This window comes from Solenopsis invicta, chromosome 16, assembly GCF_016802725.1.
Source record: "Solenopsis invicta isolate M01_SB chromosome 16, UNIL_Sinv_3.0, whole genome shotgun sequence".
Lineage (NCBI taxonomy): Eukaryota > Metazoa > Arthropoda > Insecta > Hymenoptera > Formicidae > Solenopsis > Solenopsis invicta.
Window position 1 is genome coordinate 6,689,734 of NC_052679.1, and position 15,186 is coordinate 6,704,919.

Here is a 15,186-nt window from a genome sequence, read left to right on the forward strand (position 1 = left end):
TTTGGAGGAAACGTAATACTTTCGCATGATTTTATGATGTTCACAACGCCAATTTCTTCCGTAAAAAAAAAAAAATTTATTACATGCCGATTTCTTATTTTTTAATTGTTGCAACGTTTCTCCTGAAGATTTAAGTTTCTCTTTAAGATTCACTATATCACTAATTGACGGCTATTTGAATCACGGTTTTGCACGTCAAAACGCCGTATCCAGGAGTCGATAACGGTATTAAAAAACCGGTTTTCGGCAGTAATAGGAGCTCGTTGTGCAAAATTCGTAGACCGGCTTTTTGACCGAGAGACCGAATCGTCGCGAGTGCCTTTTCTTTTTTGATAACATCGCGAACAGAAAACTTTCCATGCTTGATTAATTAATTTTTTAATCTCAAATAACCAATCTGTCAATTGATAAGAATTGTATCGTAAAATTATGTATGAAAAAATGTGAAAAAATTTTATGCGAGGTAAAATATATCTCAGTTTCTACCAAGATATTTTATGAGAACTAATGTCGGAGGAACAAAATTCGAGATCAATGCACTTTCGCAAATTGCATCGAGAGCGTTACACCCGTTTTCACAAATATGTTAATATTTATAGTTTACATAAACTGTACGCATATGAAAGTTGTGTTTATAAAATTCTATTTTTATTGAACAATATATATATTTATAGTTTATTAAAATTATTCATTATTGGTTATAATACAAATTTTTAAAAATAATGACAAAAATCTCAATTCTTTTTGTGCAAGTACCTTCCGCAAACCAAGTGGAAAAAATCAACATGGCAAACTATGGAGTATCTCAGACCCCATGATTTAACACTATATTGATTGAACACTATAGTAATTTCGATTGTCATAATATCGATTCTTCTCCCTTAAGTGTATACAAATAAAACACAACAAAAAGGAAATAAACTCTTTAAACGGGAAAAACAAAAAATTAAATACTATTGAGAATCATCATAAATGCTTAAAGTATTTACATAAAAATTTAAATTTCTGTTATTATTTCTATTTCCGTTCAAACACGTTTCCAGTTCTCATTTCAAATAATTTATAATCTAGGTAGAAAATCGCAATATAGAGCAATCTATAGTTTTTTTTTCATTATTTTGAAAATAGGTGTAACATCTTTGAGATAGCAAAAAGAAAAAATATACAGCGTTTTCCAAAATTGCCGGGGCATCTTTTTCATTATTATTCAATGTAGATTATTAAGACTCGGAGAAGTGCAATAAAGATCGACATTTTATCGACATTCTTTCGTCGAGAAAAAGTAGTTCTCAAATCGGTCAAGAAAGCTGCGATAAGAAACGGCTTACCGGTGGCTCTGAAAGTCCCCACGTAGGTAAGACCAAGACGGATTCATTAACGAAATAGCGGCCTTTACGAAAATCCTGAGGCCTTAACGACAAGCGAAACGGCCTTCGTAATGTGAAAAGTACACGCTCTCGTTCGTGGCGTGAGAGATCGCACGAACGCAGGCAAGCACGCACGCACGCACGCACGCACGCACGCATGCACGCGCGCGCACGCAATTGTATGCACGTATTCACTCACATATGTGTGCCACATAGATAACTTCCTTCGTAAGGTAGAGGAGAGGCGTACGACGCGTGTGCCAGACGGACGGCACGGTATCAAAGGATATTTACCCTGTCAACAGCGTGGCTTTACGTGGCGGAGACGCCGCTACGTCTATAAGGGGAGAACATATAGTACTAACTCGTACCGAGATAATAGTAATGGGTATTATTACTCCGCTCTATTATTTTACGATCTAGCGCTTCCCGGGAATTGATACATTATCGTGAAGTCGCGCCGCGCCGAGGTGAGCCGAGCCGAGCCGAAACGAGCCGTCTCGTTCGATTGACGAATGATTAAGAACGTAAATAACAATCATTTCTCCGACAGAACCACTATCGGCCGCTCGATATATCGCCGATGTAAATCACATCGACGCGCTAATGGGAAATCGATATCGACCAAGAAAGAAAAAAAGACAAATTGTATTAATCATGGTACTTGAGTCAATTTCCAAATGTAATGAGCAGAGATAAGTGCCGATACCGAACGGATTAGTCCCATCGTGCGTTTTTTTTTATTCCTCTTTCTTCACAAAGCGTAGCCAATAATCAATATATCCGGCGAAAAATTGACGGCTACAGCATTACGCCTTAGTTGAAAACCTATAATCTCGCGCGCCACTTATGACAAATCCTAAAAACTGGCGCAGCCAGCTGAGCGACACGTGCGATCGCACAGATATTTAGATCTATTTACGAAGAAAAAGGAAAAAAAAATCAAACGCGCTTCTCCTCAAGCCGATGCGCTCGCTCGCTAGGCGAGGCTCGACAGACGTTACTGCTTAATTAAACCAACATTTGCGTCACGGATGTCGCATATCGAATTAAATTACGCTTGATCGACGGGATTTGTCTGCCAAGAATACGAAAGTCAACGCGTAAATAGATTCTATTGTAATTTCCCCGACTAGACTTGCCAACGTATTATTAGATTCATTCAATTTCTTTTGCTCGGAATCTCTTTCTTCCTTCGCATTGCTCAACTCTAAAATCGACGAAAGAAAAGTCCGTCTTATTAGATTACTTATGTAAGAGTTATTCGAGTTATTTTCGTCTTTTTATTTATTTTTTTTATTTTTTTAACTCGACTCCGCACGATGCAATCTTCGAAATTCATTTCGCATTACGAATTTAATCATATGTTTATAAATGCGTTGCCGAAAATAAAAATTCTCACGTTAACACGTGTGTCGTTCACGCGATATGGCAATTTTGCATCTGGCTATCGATTCGATAAACATCCGTCAGATGAACACATCTTTCAGAGTCGTGTTTCTTCGCGTACTACATACAAAAAAAAAAAAAAAACAACTGTACTTACTGCACATATCCAAGAATTTAACAAGATACAGATCTGAAAATAATTTTAGGTTGGATCGTTAAAATAATTATGTGGGACGCTCGAGAGTAGATTTTCGTCGCAAAGAGCATTGACATTTCAGCAACCAGCTTGAATGTTCGACGTAATTATTTTCAGATCCGTGTTTCGGCAAAGTCGTTCTTTCCGCGCATGATATAGTAAAAGATGCACAGAGAAAACGATTTCTTCGGACTTAATTGCATCCAAACAAATTTATTCGGAATGGTCCAAAGTCTAAAGAAGGCAATGTTCGGATCGATAAATACGATTAATGACAGTGTCATTTTCGTCAAATAACAAATGTTTGAACATTTTTATTCAAACACATAATGATTCCAATGAAATCTTTTTCTCTGTGTGCGGATAGTGCGACTTGGCGTGCAATGATACATTTAGATCCCCCCCACCTCCCTCTCCCTCCGAGGGTTCCTCATGCGTTATTCTATCCTTGTTGTTTACTAAAGCTACATTCCAAAACATTCTCTTGGAAAAGGAAGCTAACTTATTAATATTAGACAAGATAAAATGATAGCTGGGAGAGACCGTAGAACTCTTCAAGTTTCCAATTGCGCAATGCGGGGAGTACTTACCTGCATCTGCAGCCACGAGTAGTCGATGTAGGCGGTGGTGGTGGCGGTGACGGCGGCTCCGGTGATCCCGGTGGACGTCGTCGACGAGATCTGCTGCCAGGTGTCCTGCGCGTTGCATCCGAGCACGGTGGCGAGGGGCCCGTCGGGCTGGGCCCGATCGGGCACAATCTGATCGGCGGCGTACTGGGCGGTGGCGTAAGACGGCTGGATCGTCGGCGGCTGGACGCCGACGGCGGACGGTAAACCGGGCAGAGACGCCGGATGAGGGTGCTGAGTGACCCCCGTGGTGGCCGCGGCACCGGCGGGCAGACAGCACACACTCGCGTCCATCCGTAGCGGCGGCGGAGAATCGTAAAAGCGTAGCTGCTCCGGCTCCGGCTCCGGCTCCGGCTCCCGTGTCGTCGTCCTGCCGAGGGTTAATCCTCGCGGCACCATCCAATCCACGCGACACGGCGCCGCGCACCGCGTGTGACACCCACCCGGCGGCCGACGGCGAGGAGGAACGGCGCCCTCCTTCTCCTCCAAATTCTCTCTTTTCTTCAGCTAGGTCGAAGACCAGGTGGAAGATGACGACGATGATGATAATGATGATGATGATGATGATGATGATGATGATGATGATGATGATGACGACGACGACGACGCGGAGCGTCTACTACCATCTTCCGCGGAGGCGCGGCGAAGAATCGATCCGTGTGGGTCCGAGTGTTGATTTTCGCGATGGCTTCTCTCGTCTCACACTCTCTCAATGAGCCCTGACGACGAAATTCTTCCCTTTAAGATTCCACCCTCTCTTCGGCTAAGAGGTCCGTGCTAAAGGACGGAACGTGTCACTTTGATTCGCGATATCCGACGACACTTGGCGACAGTCGCGTAGACGTCCCGCGCGAAACACCGTAATCCCGCACCAGGCTACCGAGTGTCCTGCAGGCTCGGCGTCGAGCAGTGTCGCCGCGAGCATCGCGTCCCATTCGCTTCCAGTCCTCCAACCGCTTACTTCGGAGGACGAGCAGTGGTAGTCCGAACGGCGACGTCGTCGTCGTTGCCGTCGTCGCCGACGCCGCCAACGCGCCGCTGCTGTCCCGTGCCACTAGCGCGAGAAGCGGAAAGAAGCATTCGACTCCGATTTCCAAGTTGAAACACGAGCCACTGACGACGATGCTCTTCGAGTTGTCGCGATAGCGCCTTCTTTTTCAAGCGGAGGATACATCGGGCAAGTCCGATCACTCGCGCGCGCTTCTTCGCCGTGCGTTCACGCTCGCGGATGCTCGACAATTGAATTCCTGCGTCGGGTGAAAAGCGTCTCTCCGGGAGATTAGCATCGTCGACCCGGGCTGCTCCTTCGCGTCGATTTCGCCGACACTCGCGACAAGATATTCGAACGTTTCGCGCGACGCGACAAGAGGAAAGCGTTCCAGCAGCAGCGGCAGGATGATTCGGGAAGAGTAAAGCGCGCGCGCGCGCGCGCTCGCGAACGATCGAGTACGCCGATCGTGGTCGACCGCCGCAAGATCCGCGAAATGACGTTTCTCGACGGTGACAGCGCGCACTCCCGTTAACGCGTCGACGCGCGCGCGCGTGCTCGCCACGGAGGACCACGAGGATGAGAGGGCGGAGAGAGAGAGAAAGAGAGAGAGAACAGACAACTTATGAGAAGGTGAGGGTGGTGGAGGTGGAGGTGGAGGTGGAGGTGGAGGTGGAGGTGGAGATGGCGGTGGCAATAGTGGTGGTGGTGGTGGCAATGGTGGTAGCGGCAACGACGGTGGTGGTGGTGGTGGTGGTGGAAACGTTGATGATACGGCGGCGAGGGTGACGGATGAAACTGGCGCGCACAACTCTTTAACTGCGCTCGCGTACTGTCCGCGGTGCGCACGCGCATGCGTGGATGCGTGTCGTCAAGGCAACGGTTCCAGAGTAACTGCTCGACGAACGCAGCCCTCTGCGGCGAGCGTGTCGCGTCTCTCTTTCGCGCGCGCTCTCCCTCGCTCACTCCCTCCCTTTCTCCCTCTCGCTCGCTCGTTCATTCCCGATCTCGCGCGCCTGGCTCACGCCCCGGGCGCGACCGATTCGAGCGGTCTAGGCGGCCATCGAGCGCACGCCCCCGTCCTGATACCGGCGCGAGCGCCTCTCACTCCCTCTCTCGGTCTTTCTTCCCCCCCCCACCCCCCTCGCTCGCTCGCTCGCTCGCTCGCTCTTTCTCTCGCGCTCTCTCCTCGTTCGCGTCTCGAGCGTCGAGTATTCATCCGCGTATATACACACTTTCCCCCTCCCGCATAATATCCTACCCTACTCACTCACCTTCGGTCTCCTACGATATTCCGTTGTCTCGATCGAGCGCGCGGTTCGCGAATCGCCGCGTCTTTTTCCCGCCGCGTAAACGCATGCAGGCAGCAGCGCGAGGCGAACGCCGCCCGCGCGCGGCGCGATTATCGACGCGAGCTATCCGAGGGGCTATCCTACCTCTCCGCCGACTTTGGCACACTTCTCTCCCGACGCCCGACGTTTCCCTCTGCGCGCTTTCCTCCATCGCTCCATCCTCCCTTTTGCGCCGCGCTTGCCGCTTTCGCGGGCCCCGCCGTCTCGCGCGAGTCGCGCGTCGCCGAGATTACTTCCCTTCGTCATCCTCGCGTCCGCGTCGAACGTGTCATCCCTCGAGTGCTGCCGCCCGCCGCCCCGCCGCCCCGCCGCCTCTAGTAACGTCGACTAGATACCGCGGCAAATTTTGAATTGGACAAATCGCGCGAGTCACGCGTCACGTGACTCTGACGTCATTTTGCGCGCGCGCGACCTCCCCTCGCCCCTCGACCCAGGAAGATGGAGATCGGTCAGAAAATGGCGTAATAATTAATTTTGAAACAATACGACGTGACGTAACTATAACCGTTGCAAACACCTTGACACGTAAAGTTGCACCAGTTTCAAGCTCACTCGAAGCGTCACGCACGCACCGCGCCTAGATATCGCGACTTGTCGAGCGAAACGCATAAACAAAATCGTATCTTTACTTTTACTCAATGTCGCGTACCTGCCGTTCACCTGAATTTCGCGCGTTTGATCCCTCACGCGTACGCGAAACGGCAGTCCGAGCTGAACCGTTAGACGAGGCTACGGGGCACCGATCGGTAATCGTTTTGGGCTTTCAGCCGCTTGTTATGCCCGTTACAACGTAATACATTATAACAAGTGCGATCACGCAACTTTCTCCAGAGGAATCGGATGGCAGCACTGCAAGTTTCCGCGCGAAACAAAATGATTCGAAACGCGAGTCAAGTCGAAAGATGCGCATTCAGATATGTATTTTTTTTTTTAGAGAATGTACGAATCAAGGTTTTTCCTACGCTTTGAATCAAATCTAATTTCAATTCTTCGTTCGAATCCGAATCAAAATTTTATTAGACTCGAATCGAATCGAATAGAATTGTAGAGGCGCAACTTTTAATTAACGTAATTATTGTTACGTGGAATTTTGATATGTGATGAAAGATTTCTATGTAAGGACAATATTATTGTTTTTACATGAAAATTCATTATCTATATGTAATGTAATATACCCTGAGGGAAAAAATTCCAAAATTTTAATAAAATATATAGTAGAACAGTACTAATAAAATATTTTCTTACAGCACATAAGTATTTACTCCATAGGCAAAAATAATACTTAAATTAAATTCTCGTACTAAATAAATATATATTTACGATTAATTATTATTTCGTCAGTACTATACAAATATTTATTAAAATTGAATAGCTTTTCCCTCAGCGAGAGAATATCTATAATATTTACATATAAAATATCGAATCCTACCTGATTTGATTCGATTCATATTAAAATAATTCGCATATCTCTAGTAGAGTATTCTTATATTGCGACTCGCGGTCGCTTCTCTCTTCTTTCGTACGTTTTCTTACATTTCTTTAAAACGGTACAAACGCGAACGTTATCTTTCTAGGTCCGCCGACCACGGTTGCACCGTGGCAACGATGCAACGATGCAACGGTGAGCGAATCGATCGTTAAATCTGGGTCTCGCGGTGAAGCCGTACCCTGCGATATATATCGAACATGGATCGAATTTAACGAAGTTAGGCGTGCGTTAATCGATTCGCGAATCGTCATGTGACTCGATCAGTCCCGCGAGTCCAGAGTGCGACGCTTCTCGCGATATCCATAATACGATCGCATAATCTCCACGGAGAAGCGGACGCATGCATCTCCGTTCTCTATCTCTCTCTCTTTCTCTCTCTTCATCCCCCGCCCGCCCGCTCGCCTCCACTCCTCTTTTCTCCCCGCCTCTCCCTCTTCCTCACGATCGCGACGAGGCAGAAAGGTTCCCTTTCTCTTTAGATTGTGAAACGATTTTCTATCGCGGCGCTTTAGCTCCGCGCGGCGCGGATTTATTATATATGCAATGGGTTACGCAAATTACGACAAAGTGCAAATATTTCACATGACCTGCACCTGCGTGACTCCCCTTTCTACACGTGATCGTTTAACCGGGCACGTGAATCGTGAGACGCGCGCGCGACGCCGCACATGTGCACATATGCGCATATCTATATACACACGTATATGCATAGGCATGCAACGCTCGAAATTCCAACGAGTTTCCTGGGACCAGGAGCGATCCCTCCGAAATATACGCAACACAGCGCGAATTACATTCCCGACCGCGAGGGACACGTTTCCTGAGAACCGGATTACTACGAGGAAGATAATGAGCGCGAATGTGGCTATGAGTTTCGGAAATCACCCTCGTCTCCCTTGTTCCGCCATAAAAGAAGCTGTAACCAAGATGCGACCGCGAACGTCGTATCAATATCGCTCTTCTCCTTTCCAAAGATCACTATAATTGGATTGTAAAGAACGGCAAAGAAAACGTACGAAGGTGAATAGCAACGAATATGCCTCTTTTCTTTCCGTTTACTGTAATTACTTTACGGCAATGTCGTTGGCAAAGTAATGGAATAATTATGAGGCATACACGCGGGGTGCATATAGTTTTCACGAGAAAATTAAATTAGCGTAATTTAGATAAATTAATGCGAAAAGCTATTTAGTTATAGACGGAAAATGACAAGTTTGCGTGATAAAGCGCAGTGACGCGCGGAATATATCATCGTCGAATGTTTAGACCCGAGGATGACCTGGACGCGGGCAACAGCGGGCAAACCGGCTCGGCGCGCGAGCGAGCGAGCGAATGACGAGCACGGCTGACCGGTCAGAATTTAGCCGCGAGAGCGACGCAGGATTTACCGCTCGTGCGCGCGCGCGCGCGCTCGCGCGCCGCCGCCGTTCCCCTCCACCTACGTCCCCGCGGAAGCGACGCGACTTATGAATGGGAGTAGTACTCGCCCATTGGTCGTGCCCGATAGCCAATGGCGGTCGACTCGCGCGCGCGGCAACCAAAGCGAAACGATCGTGCATGTACGGTACATACGTGCATATTACTCTTTGCGTGTGCGCCGATACGTCCCGACGCGACGGGAAGATCGAGACGAGATACCGGAGTAAATCAACCGGATCCTATTAATACCGCGCCGTGCTACTGACTTTTCTGGAAAAGATTATTAATCGTGCGAAATCGCTTCAAATCGTAATTCAAACCTCCGCGAGACCTTTACGCGCCTGGGAAACGCAGGGGAACGCTTGCATAGCTATTGTTATCAATTTCTCCATAAGTGCTGCAATATTTAAATAATATTCCTGAAATATTGTATGATTACATAAAAAAATATTATTTACATCAATATTTTAAATTGTCAGGAATATTATAACTTCCAAATGTAATGATGATATATAAAGTTTATGATTTGATGCATAATAATTAATTTTTGAACAAAAATAATAAGTAGAACATTTTCATAATATTCCACGGAATATTATGAAAATGTTCTACTTATTATTTTTGTTCAAAAATTAATTATTATGCATCTTAAATAACATACCATGAATATTATATAAAATCGACCACCAATACAATCTTCTCGTAATATTAAAATAATAATAAAAATGTGAAATGTTCTCGAAATATTTTAATTTGTTATAATATTATTCGTATAACATTCCAAGAATATTGTAGCACTTATATAAGGTCGCCGTTTTATGTAATAATTACTGTAATACCGTCTTGCTTTTTTTTTTTTTTTTTTTGTAAAATCGTAAAGTCGAGAATTTCAGAGTAGATCGCGAACAAAAATCACGCGATTACCGTGAAAAATCGCCTAGATGTAACATCGAGAACAAAATATCGATTTCGTATCGGCACGAAAGACGCTCGCAACTCGACCCGAGAAGGCGAGAGACGGCAATTCCAATTTCTCCGGAGCGGCGATTAAGTCGCTCGACGACAGGAGGGTGGCGATGAGGATAATCGCGAGCGCGACTCGCGAGCAATGCGCAAAGAAATGTAACGACTCGATGCAAATCGCGGGCCACGAACACGAAGAGACGCGCGATACGAGGATGCAGGCAGGTCGCGAGCGCAACGCGAGTCATACGCGAAGCAAATAGCGAACGGCAATTATCGGCTAACTTATGGAAAGTATAGGGAACGGACGCACGCGGCGACGGCTCTTATGACAGGGAAGTGAGCGAGGTTTCTATCCTGGGTACGTCAAGGTGACAACGCGGCATGGATGACACCATAGTCGGGATGACGGGGACGGAAACGCGGCTGTGTTACCTGGCGTCACGTTGCATCGCGCTGCTTTGTGAGCGGGCCGCTCCGCGCGCGCGAGCGAGCATTTACGCGTATTTACGGACTGGCGTCATCTATCAATTAGCCGCCTCATAGCCGTTTGTGTCTCATCGCTATCTCGCGAGATTGTGACTCAATTATGAGCGGTAGTGCGCGAGTTATGTCTCGTATTTCCATCTAAACTCGTGAATCATTCAACACGTCGCTTAAACGAGAAAAAAATGCGAGCCTCTCGACATTATCGCGCGATTACCGACACGATTGTTGCAAATGTGATTTATGCATCATTTATTTTATATTCGTATATTTAGCAAAATTCAACCCTCTTTATCACATTCGCATATTCTGAAGCGCAAGCTACGTATACATATATACACATGTAGTATCCGCAATACGCGGATACATAAATTATGTTTCCGGCGACTAAATTCAATCCCACACGTCACCATATTTAGTTTTCTCCTGTGGTGACGGACTTTTGGCTGTGGGAACCTGCTCGGTTGCCTGCCTCGCCACCGGAGGTTCTCTCGGTGTTCTGGGAGTATAATTCTTCCGATAAAATTCGTCTCTATTTTTTTGTCTCAGCTCATCATAACTGACTCCTTTTTGCATATTCATCGGTTCGGTCAGATCCGTTTCTTCGAGGGGTAAATCGCCTTTAAACATAATTTATGCAGTTACCATCGCATAGTGGTAGACAAGCGACATTTTTTTGTAACTTTTACAACTCACCTTCGTTAATACTGGAATACGTATCGTACGAGTTCATCGGTGGGTAATCGTCGAACACTATTTCCGTAGACGGTTCCGCCTGGCTTTGAATCTCAGTTTGCATGCTCATCGGTTGAAAGCCACGCTGTTGCTTTTCTCTACGATCAATAATGAATGAGACTCGGTTGACCCAATGATACAAGGAAACACGAGCAATCGTGTTTATCGGAAAATAATACTTACATAGGTTTAAACCCATAATAGCCCGCTTCAATTAATCTGTCTCGAAGATTACTGTTTGGCATGGAAGCAACTTTTGCCAGGCATGCTTCAGAAACTGCTATTCTACCTGTTATCAGGCCTACCACGCCGCTGACTAGCCCAACGTATTTGGCGTACGCGCGAAACGGGCTTATCCTACATACTCCATATCCCATGGCTGCTGTGATGAGTGTCGGCATGAGAACACTCGAGCTTCTCATGCATGTCTGCCAAGCCTTTGCCTCCTCCGGTGTCAACTCCAATCTCATCTGCAATTTGCGTGATTATGATACAATTAGATTTGAGATAATCCTCATTACTTATGGATAAACAAGCTACATTATATATATTTCTCAATTGTAATAAACATTGTGTCTTATACATACAGTAGCTATATTTTCTTAGAGAAAATAAAGGACAAACCTGAAAAGTGTAAGGCTTGTTTCTACATACTTTCAAATCAGTTTGTAACTATCAAGGAATCTGCACATTACGAAATTTTAATATTAATATGAGATACTGTATACTTTTCTAATAGTTTCAAACTGATTTGAAGCTGTATTGGAACAACTTGATTTGAATCTAAAATAGATTTAAAATAATAAAAAAATAAAAACAGATATAATCTGCATAGTTTTTATATAAAAAAAAGAATAATTAACAAAAGACAAAACAAGTTATATAAAACTAAGTTTGTCAATTTTTTCCATAAAAATTGGATTATTAATACATTAGAACCGTGATTAGAAATCTTGTAATATTTTAAAAATAAAGGACACGGTTGAGTTTGAAAAGAATAAACGAATCTGAAGAACAATAAATAAAAGACAACAAAAAAATAAAAGACTGTTTTTTACAATAAAAGATACGATCACTGTATTTTTTATACATCGAGCACTTGTCAGTGCAGCAGTTCCTAACCTGTGCCTGCCGATGTTTGTAATTGGGTTGCTGTACATCGGTAGTCGTCATGTTTCGCCAGTATCCACCAGAATCTTACTCGCATTGAATCCGTGAAATCTGTATTTCGCAGTTTGTTAGTACGGTAAGCTTAAATACTACCAGCGTAAACAACAATACAATTAAAGCGTATCTAACAATCTTACAATAATCATGCACCCCGAAGCTAAAGGTTAGGTCGCGAACGAAGATGCTAGCGCCATCTGTGATCTATACAACTTACTAGCGCGCAAATCAACGATTTTGTGGTTCTCTTCCGTGCTAAAAGCAGAATCAAGATCATTAAAAAAAAAAATTTTTTTATGTAAATTAATTTACACAAATTTTTTTCACGTAGACAATAGACAATGCATTATTATAATAATAAGAGTATCTTAAAACACTTACGTGAAAACACAAATGCAAATAATTTTAAAGCTTATCTTGAGCACTATAAATAAACATTTTAGCGTTAAAATATTTCTCGTGTGTTTTTATATATTTTTTCAAATTTACAAAATTGCGCATTGAATAAATTTTTACTTTTCAAATACAATTGAATAAAAAAAAGAAATGAAAATTTAGGACTTTCGACATAAGATACAGCAATTATTTCGCTTAAAAGAGAAATATGCTTTTAATGTACTTTAAAATCGAACCAAAATTTTGATTATTTTATTCCTTTTATCCAATATATCTTATTTTCTCGATTAATCCTTTTAACGTATACATGACGACCCATGCAGATAACACAGAACATTCTATGGCCAGTATTCATAGTCGATTCTTATATTTAAGATCATCTTAAGTATCATCTTAAGATGCCATCAACCAATCAGAGAGCCGTATTAGCAACTTAAGACGTTACTTAAGACAATCTTGAAACAAGAATCGACTATGGCCGGTATTCATAGTCGATTCTTATTTCAAGATCGTCTTAAGTAACGTCTTAAGACGCTAATACGGCTCTCTGATTGGTTGATGGCATCTTAAGATGATACTTAAGATGATCTTAAATATAAGAATCGACTATGAATACCGGCCTATGAATACCGGCCTATGAATACCGGCCTATGGATGCCTATGAATGTTCTATGGATATTCGAATGTTCATAGAACGTTCTGTGCTATCTGAGGATTATTGCTGACGTACATAACATAATATATATATTTTCGGTCACTTGACTTTTTTGAAATAGCGTCTGAGGTATCGGATATAATTATTTTGAATGATGCACTGCGCGGTATTCATTATATCCAAATGACGCGATTTATTTGCGTAACCACGCTAATTGAGTTATCACGTTTATAAGACGGCAATGTACAAAGACGAAATTGTACAAATAAAATCTCGATATCGTTTTGAAAAAAAAATTTCGCTTCGATTTTGCTTTCGTGCTTCAACCACAGTATTGAAAAGCGAAAACTATTTAATGCGTCTATTTAAAAAAAAAATAAATGTATATCGAGTAATATCAAATCAATGGAGAATAACATGGATATGTTACGTCGATGTTTGCGCGTTAAAAATTTACTTCAAGTCGTCGCGAAAAAATATTTTACGGTGATACGCAAATACATTGGCGATTTCTTCGGAAACCTTGGACGAGTTATCAGTGTGGCATTTCCATTAACAAGCATATGTCGCAGAAAATGTACAGGGCCGCTTTGCGAGGCATGACGTACGATTTGCGCGTGACTTTCGCTTTCCTGTTACGCCATTTCTCGAAATTCACTGGCTTTATCATAATTTTTCCCTTTTTTTTTCTTTTTTTTTGGCGAAAAACCACAGATTCCCGCAAAATTTTTCCAAACGCTCTCGGGATACGACTGGCCACCCTCTTTCTGCTTTTTCATTAAACGTACAAAATTTCACGCGTCGCTCCCTGCGTAAGCAGGAAATTTTCCGCTACCACTTATGAACCGATCGAGAATACGTAATGCAAAAGTGTCCACATATAAGACGCAGCGGTGTTAACGAGGGACAGATGTCCGCTGCTATATAAAAGTCGCGGACGGACCGTTCGCGGCCTTGTCACCTCGAAATGTCGCGCACCACCTCGCATCGGCGGTCCCTTTGGCCGTCCAGCATCGCATTTTTATTATTTATATTTATTATGTTAACGTCGACGACGCTGCGACGAGTGGATGCCAGCCCTATATTCATTCCGGCACCCGACAACATGACGGACTCGTCGGAGTATTCGGCGGAAAACCCGATGATGACCTCGATGAACAACTCGGAGAATTCGACGAACTACCCGCTGGTGAATTCGGTAAACGGTTCAAAGGTGAATTCGACGGACAACCCGTTCGTAAATTTGATGAACAACCCAGTAATCTCGACGACCAGCTCGATGGAAAATTCGACGGAGATTTCGTCCAACACCGACGTGTAATTCTTCTCAAATACTCTTTTTTTTTAACGTACAATGTCTATAAAATAAATTTTATGTCGCCGCAAATATTTTTTTTTTCGTCCTCAGATACGTGATAAAGGCTGTAGTTTACGAGATTGGGATTCTCACGGACACGAATAGCACGACGATGAGTAGCGAAGATAGCGAAAATGCCGAAAGTACCGAAAGGTAACGCAAAGATCATTTACTTTATTCCTCATCGCTTCTACGTTCCTGAAAGAGAACGCTGTAAAAATATTTGCTTTCGATGTTACAATTTAGCAATGTTAACGTTATCCTCTCTTTTCCATGCCTTGCAGACAGGAGAGTATCGATATATCGTTGTACAGTGTGCCGCAGGAAGACAAGTACTCCTAATCCCAACGAATTGAATTCTATCTCGGAGCGAGCACGATGGAATATGGGGCCTATTCGTCTAAACGCGTTTATAAATCAAGAGAAGTAAAATGTGGAACGTAAAGACTGCGCATAACACGACAATGATGTTATCGGGTGCATAGTAAATTATTATATGTCGTATAAGATAGAACGTAAAGGCACAACGCAGAGAGTGCGAGATGTACGCAATTTATAAATTTCGATATTAAATCAGTGACGCTGTGATACGACGCATTTC

The 15,186-nt window shown here is 43.8% G+C and overlaps 3 protein-coding genes across 6 annotated transcripts in view; 1 reads left to right on the plus strand and 2 right to left on the minus strand.

The window, feature by feature from the left end:
* The window catches only part of LOC105204852 (dendritic arbor reduction protein 1), a 48,253-nt gene extending 43,059 nt beyond the window's left edge, over window positions 1-5,194 (minus strand). For 2 of the 3 annotated variants that reach the window (XM_011174090.3, XM_026137287.2), the window contains exon 1: window positions 3,543-5,194. In XM_011174090.3, the coding sequence (XP_011172392.1) occupies window positions 3,543-3,977 (435 nt within the window). In that variant the 5' untranslated portion in view covers window positions 3,978-5,194. The remainder of the gene's footprint in view (window positions 1-3,542) is intronic. The other variant, XM_011174091.3, reaches the window with a different exon arrangement.
* A 5,318-nt stretch (window positions 5,195-10,512) lies between these two features.
* LOC105204853 (OCIA domain-containing protein 1) lies at window positions 10,513-12,423 on the minus strand. Of its 2 annotated transcripts, XM_011174093.3 has the most exons (5): window positions 12,318-12,423; window positions 12,133-12,231; window positions 11,194-11,480; window positions 10,972-11,108; window positions 10,513-10,895 (listed from the first exon to the last, which is right to left on the minus strand). In XM_011174093.3, the coding sequence occupies exons 2-5, from the start codon at window positions 12,181-12,183 to the stop codon at window positions 10,669-10,671; spliced, it is 702 nt and encodes a 233-aa protein (XP_011172395.2). In that variant the 5' UTR covers window positions 12,184-12,231; window positions 12,318-12,423; the 3' UTR covers window positions 10,513-10,668. The 2 variants fall into 2 exon arrangements, with proteins under 2 accessions (XP_011172395.2, XP_011172394.2); XM_011174092.3 differs by having other exon boundaries at window positions 12,133-12,357.
* Window positions 12,424-14,129: 1,706 nt separating this feature from the next.
* LOC105203393 lies at window positions 14,130-15,175 on the plus strand. The gene is made up of 3 exons (XM_011172181.3): window positions 14,130-14,545; window positions 14,637-14,738; window positions 14,870-15,175. Exons 1-3 carry the CDS (start codon window positions 14,196-14,198, stop codon window positions 14,925-14,927), a joined length of 510 nt encoding a protein of 169 aa, XP_011170483.1. The 5' UTR covers window positions 14,130-14,195; the 3' UTR covers window positions 14,928-15,175.
* The last annotated feature ends 11 nt before the right edge of the window (window positions 15,176-15,186 follow it).

Coding starts and splice junctions, on each gene's coding strand:
- LOC105204853 (XM_011174093.3), bottom strand. CDS start 12,183: ATGACGACTACCGATGTACAGCAACCCAATTACAAACATCGGCAGGCA. Junction 11,481..12,132: donor ACAAACATCGGCAGGCACAG/GTTAGGAACTGC, acceptor CGCAAATTGCAG/ATGAGATTGGAGTTGACACC. Junction 10,896..10,971: donor GTATTCCAGTATTAACGAAG/GTGAGTTGTAAA, acceptor TTATGTTTAAAG/GCGATTTACCCCTCGAAGAA.
- LOC105203393 (XM_011172181.3), top strand. CDS start 14,196: ATGTCGCGCACCACCTCGCATCGGCGGTCCCTTTGGCCGTCCAGCATC. Junction 14,546..14,636: donor ATTTCGTCCAACACCGACGT/GTAATTCTTCTC, acceptor TTTCGTCCTCAG/ATACGTGATAAAGGCTGTAG. Junction 14,739..14,869: donor AATGCCGAAAGTACCGAAAG/GTAACGCAAAGA, acceptor CATGCCTTGCAG/ACAGGAGAGTATCGATATAT.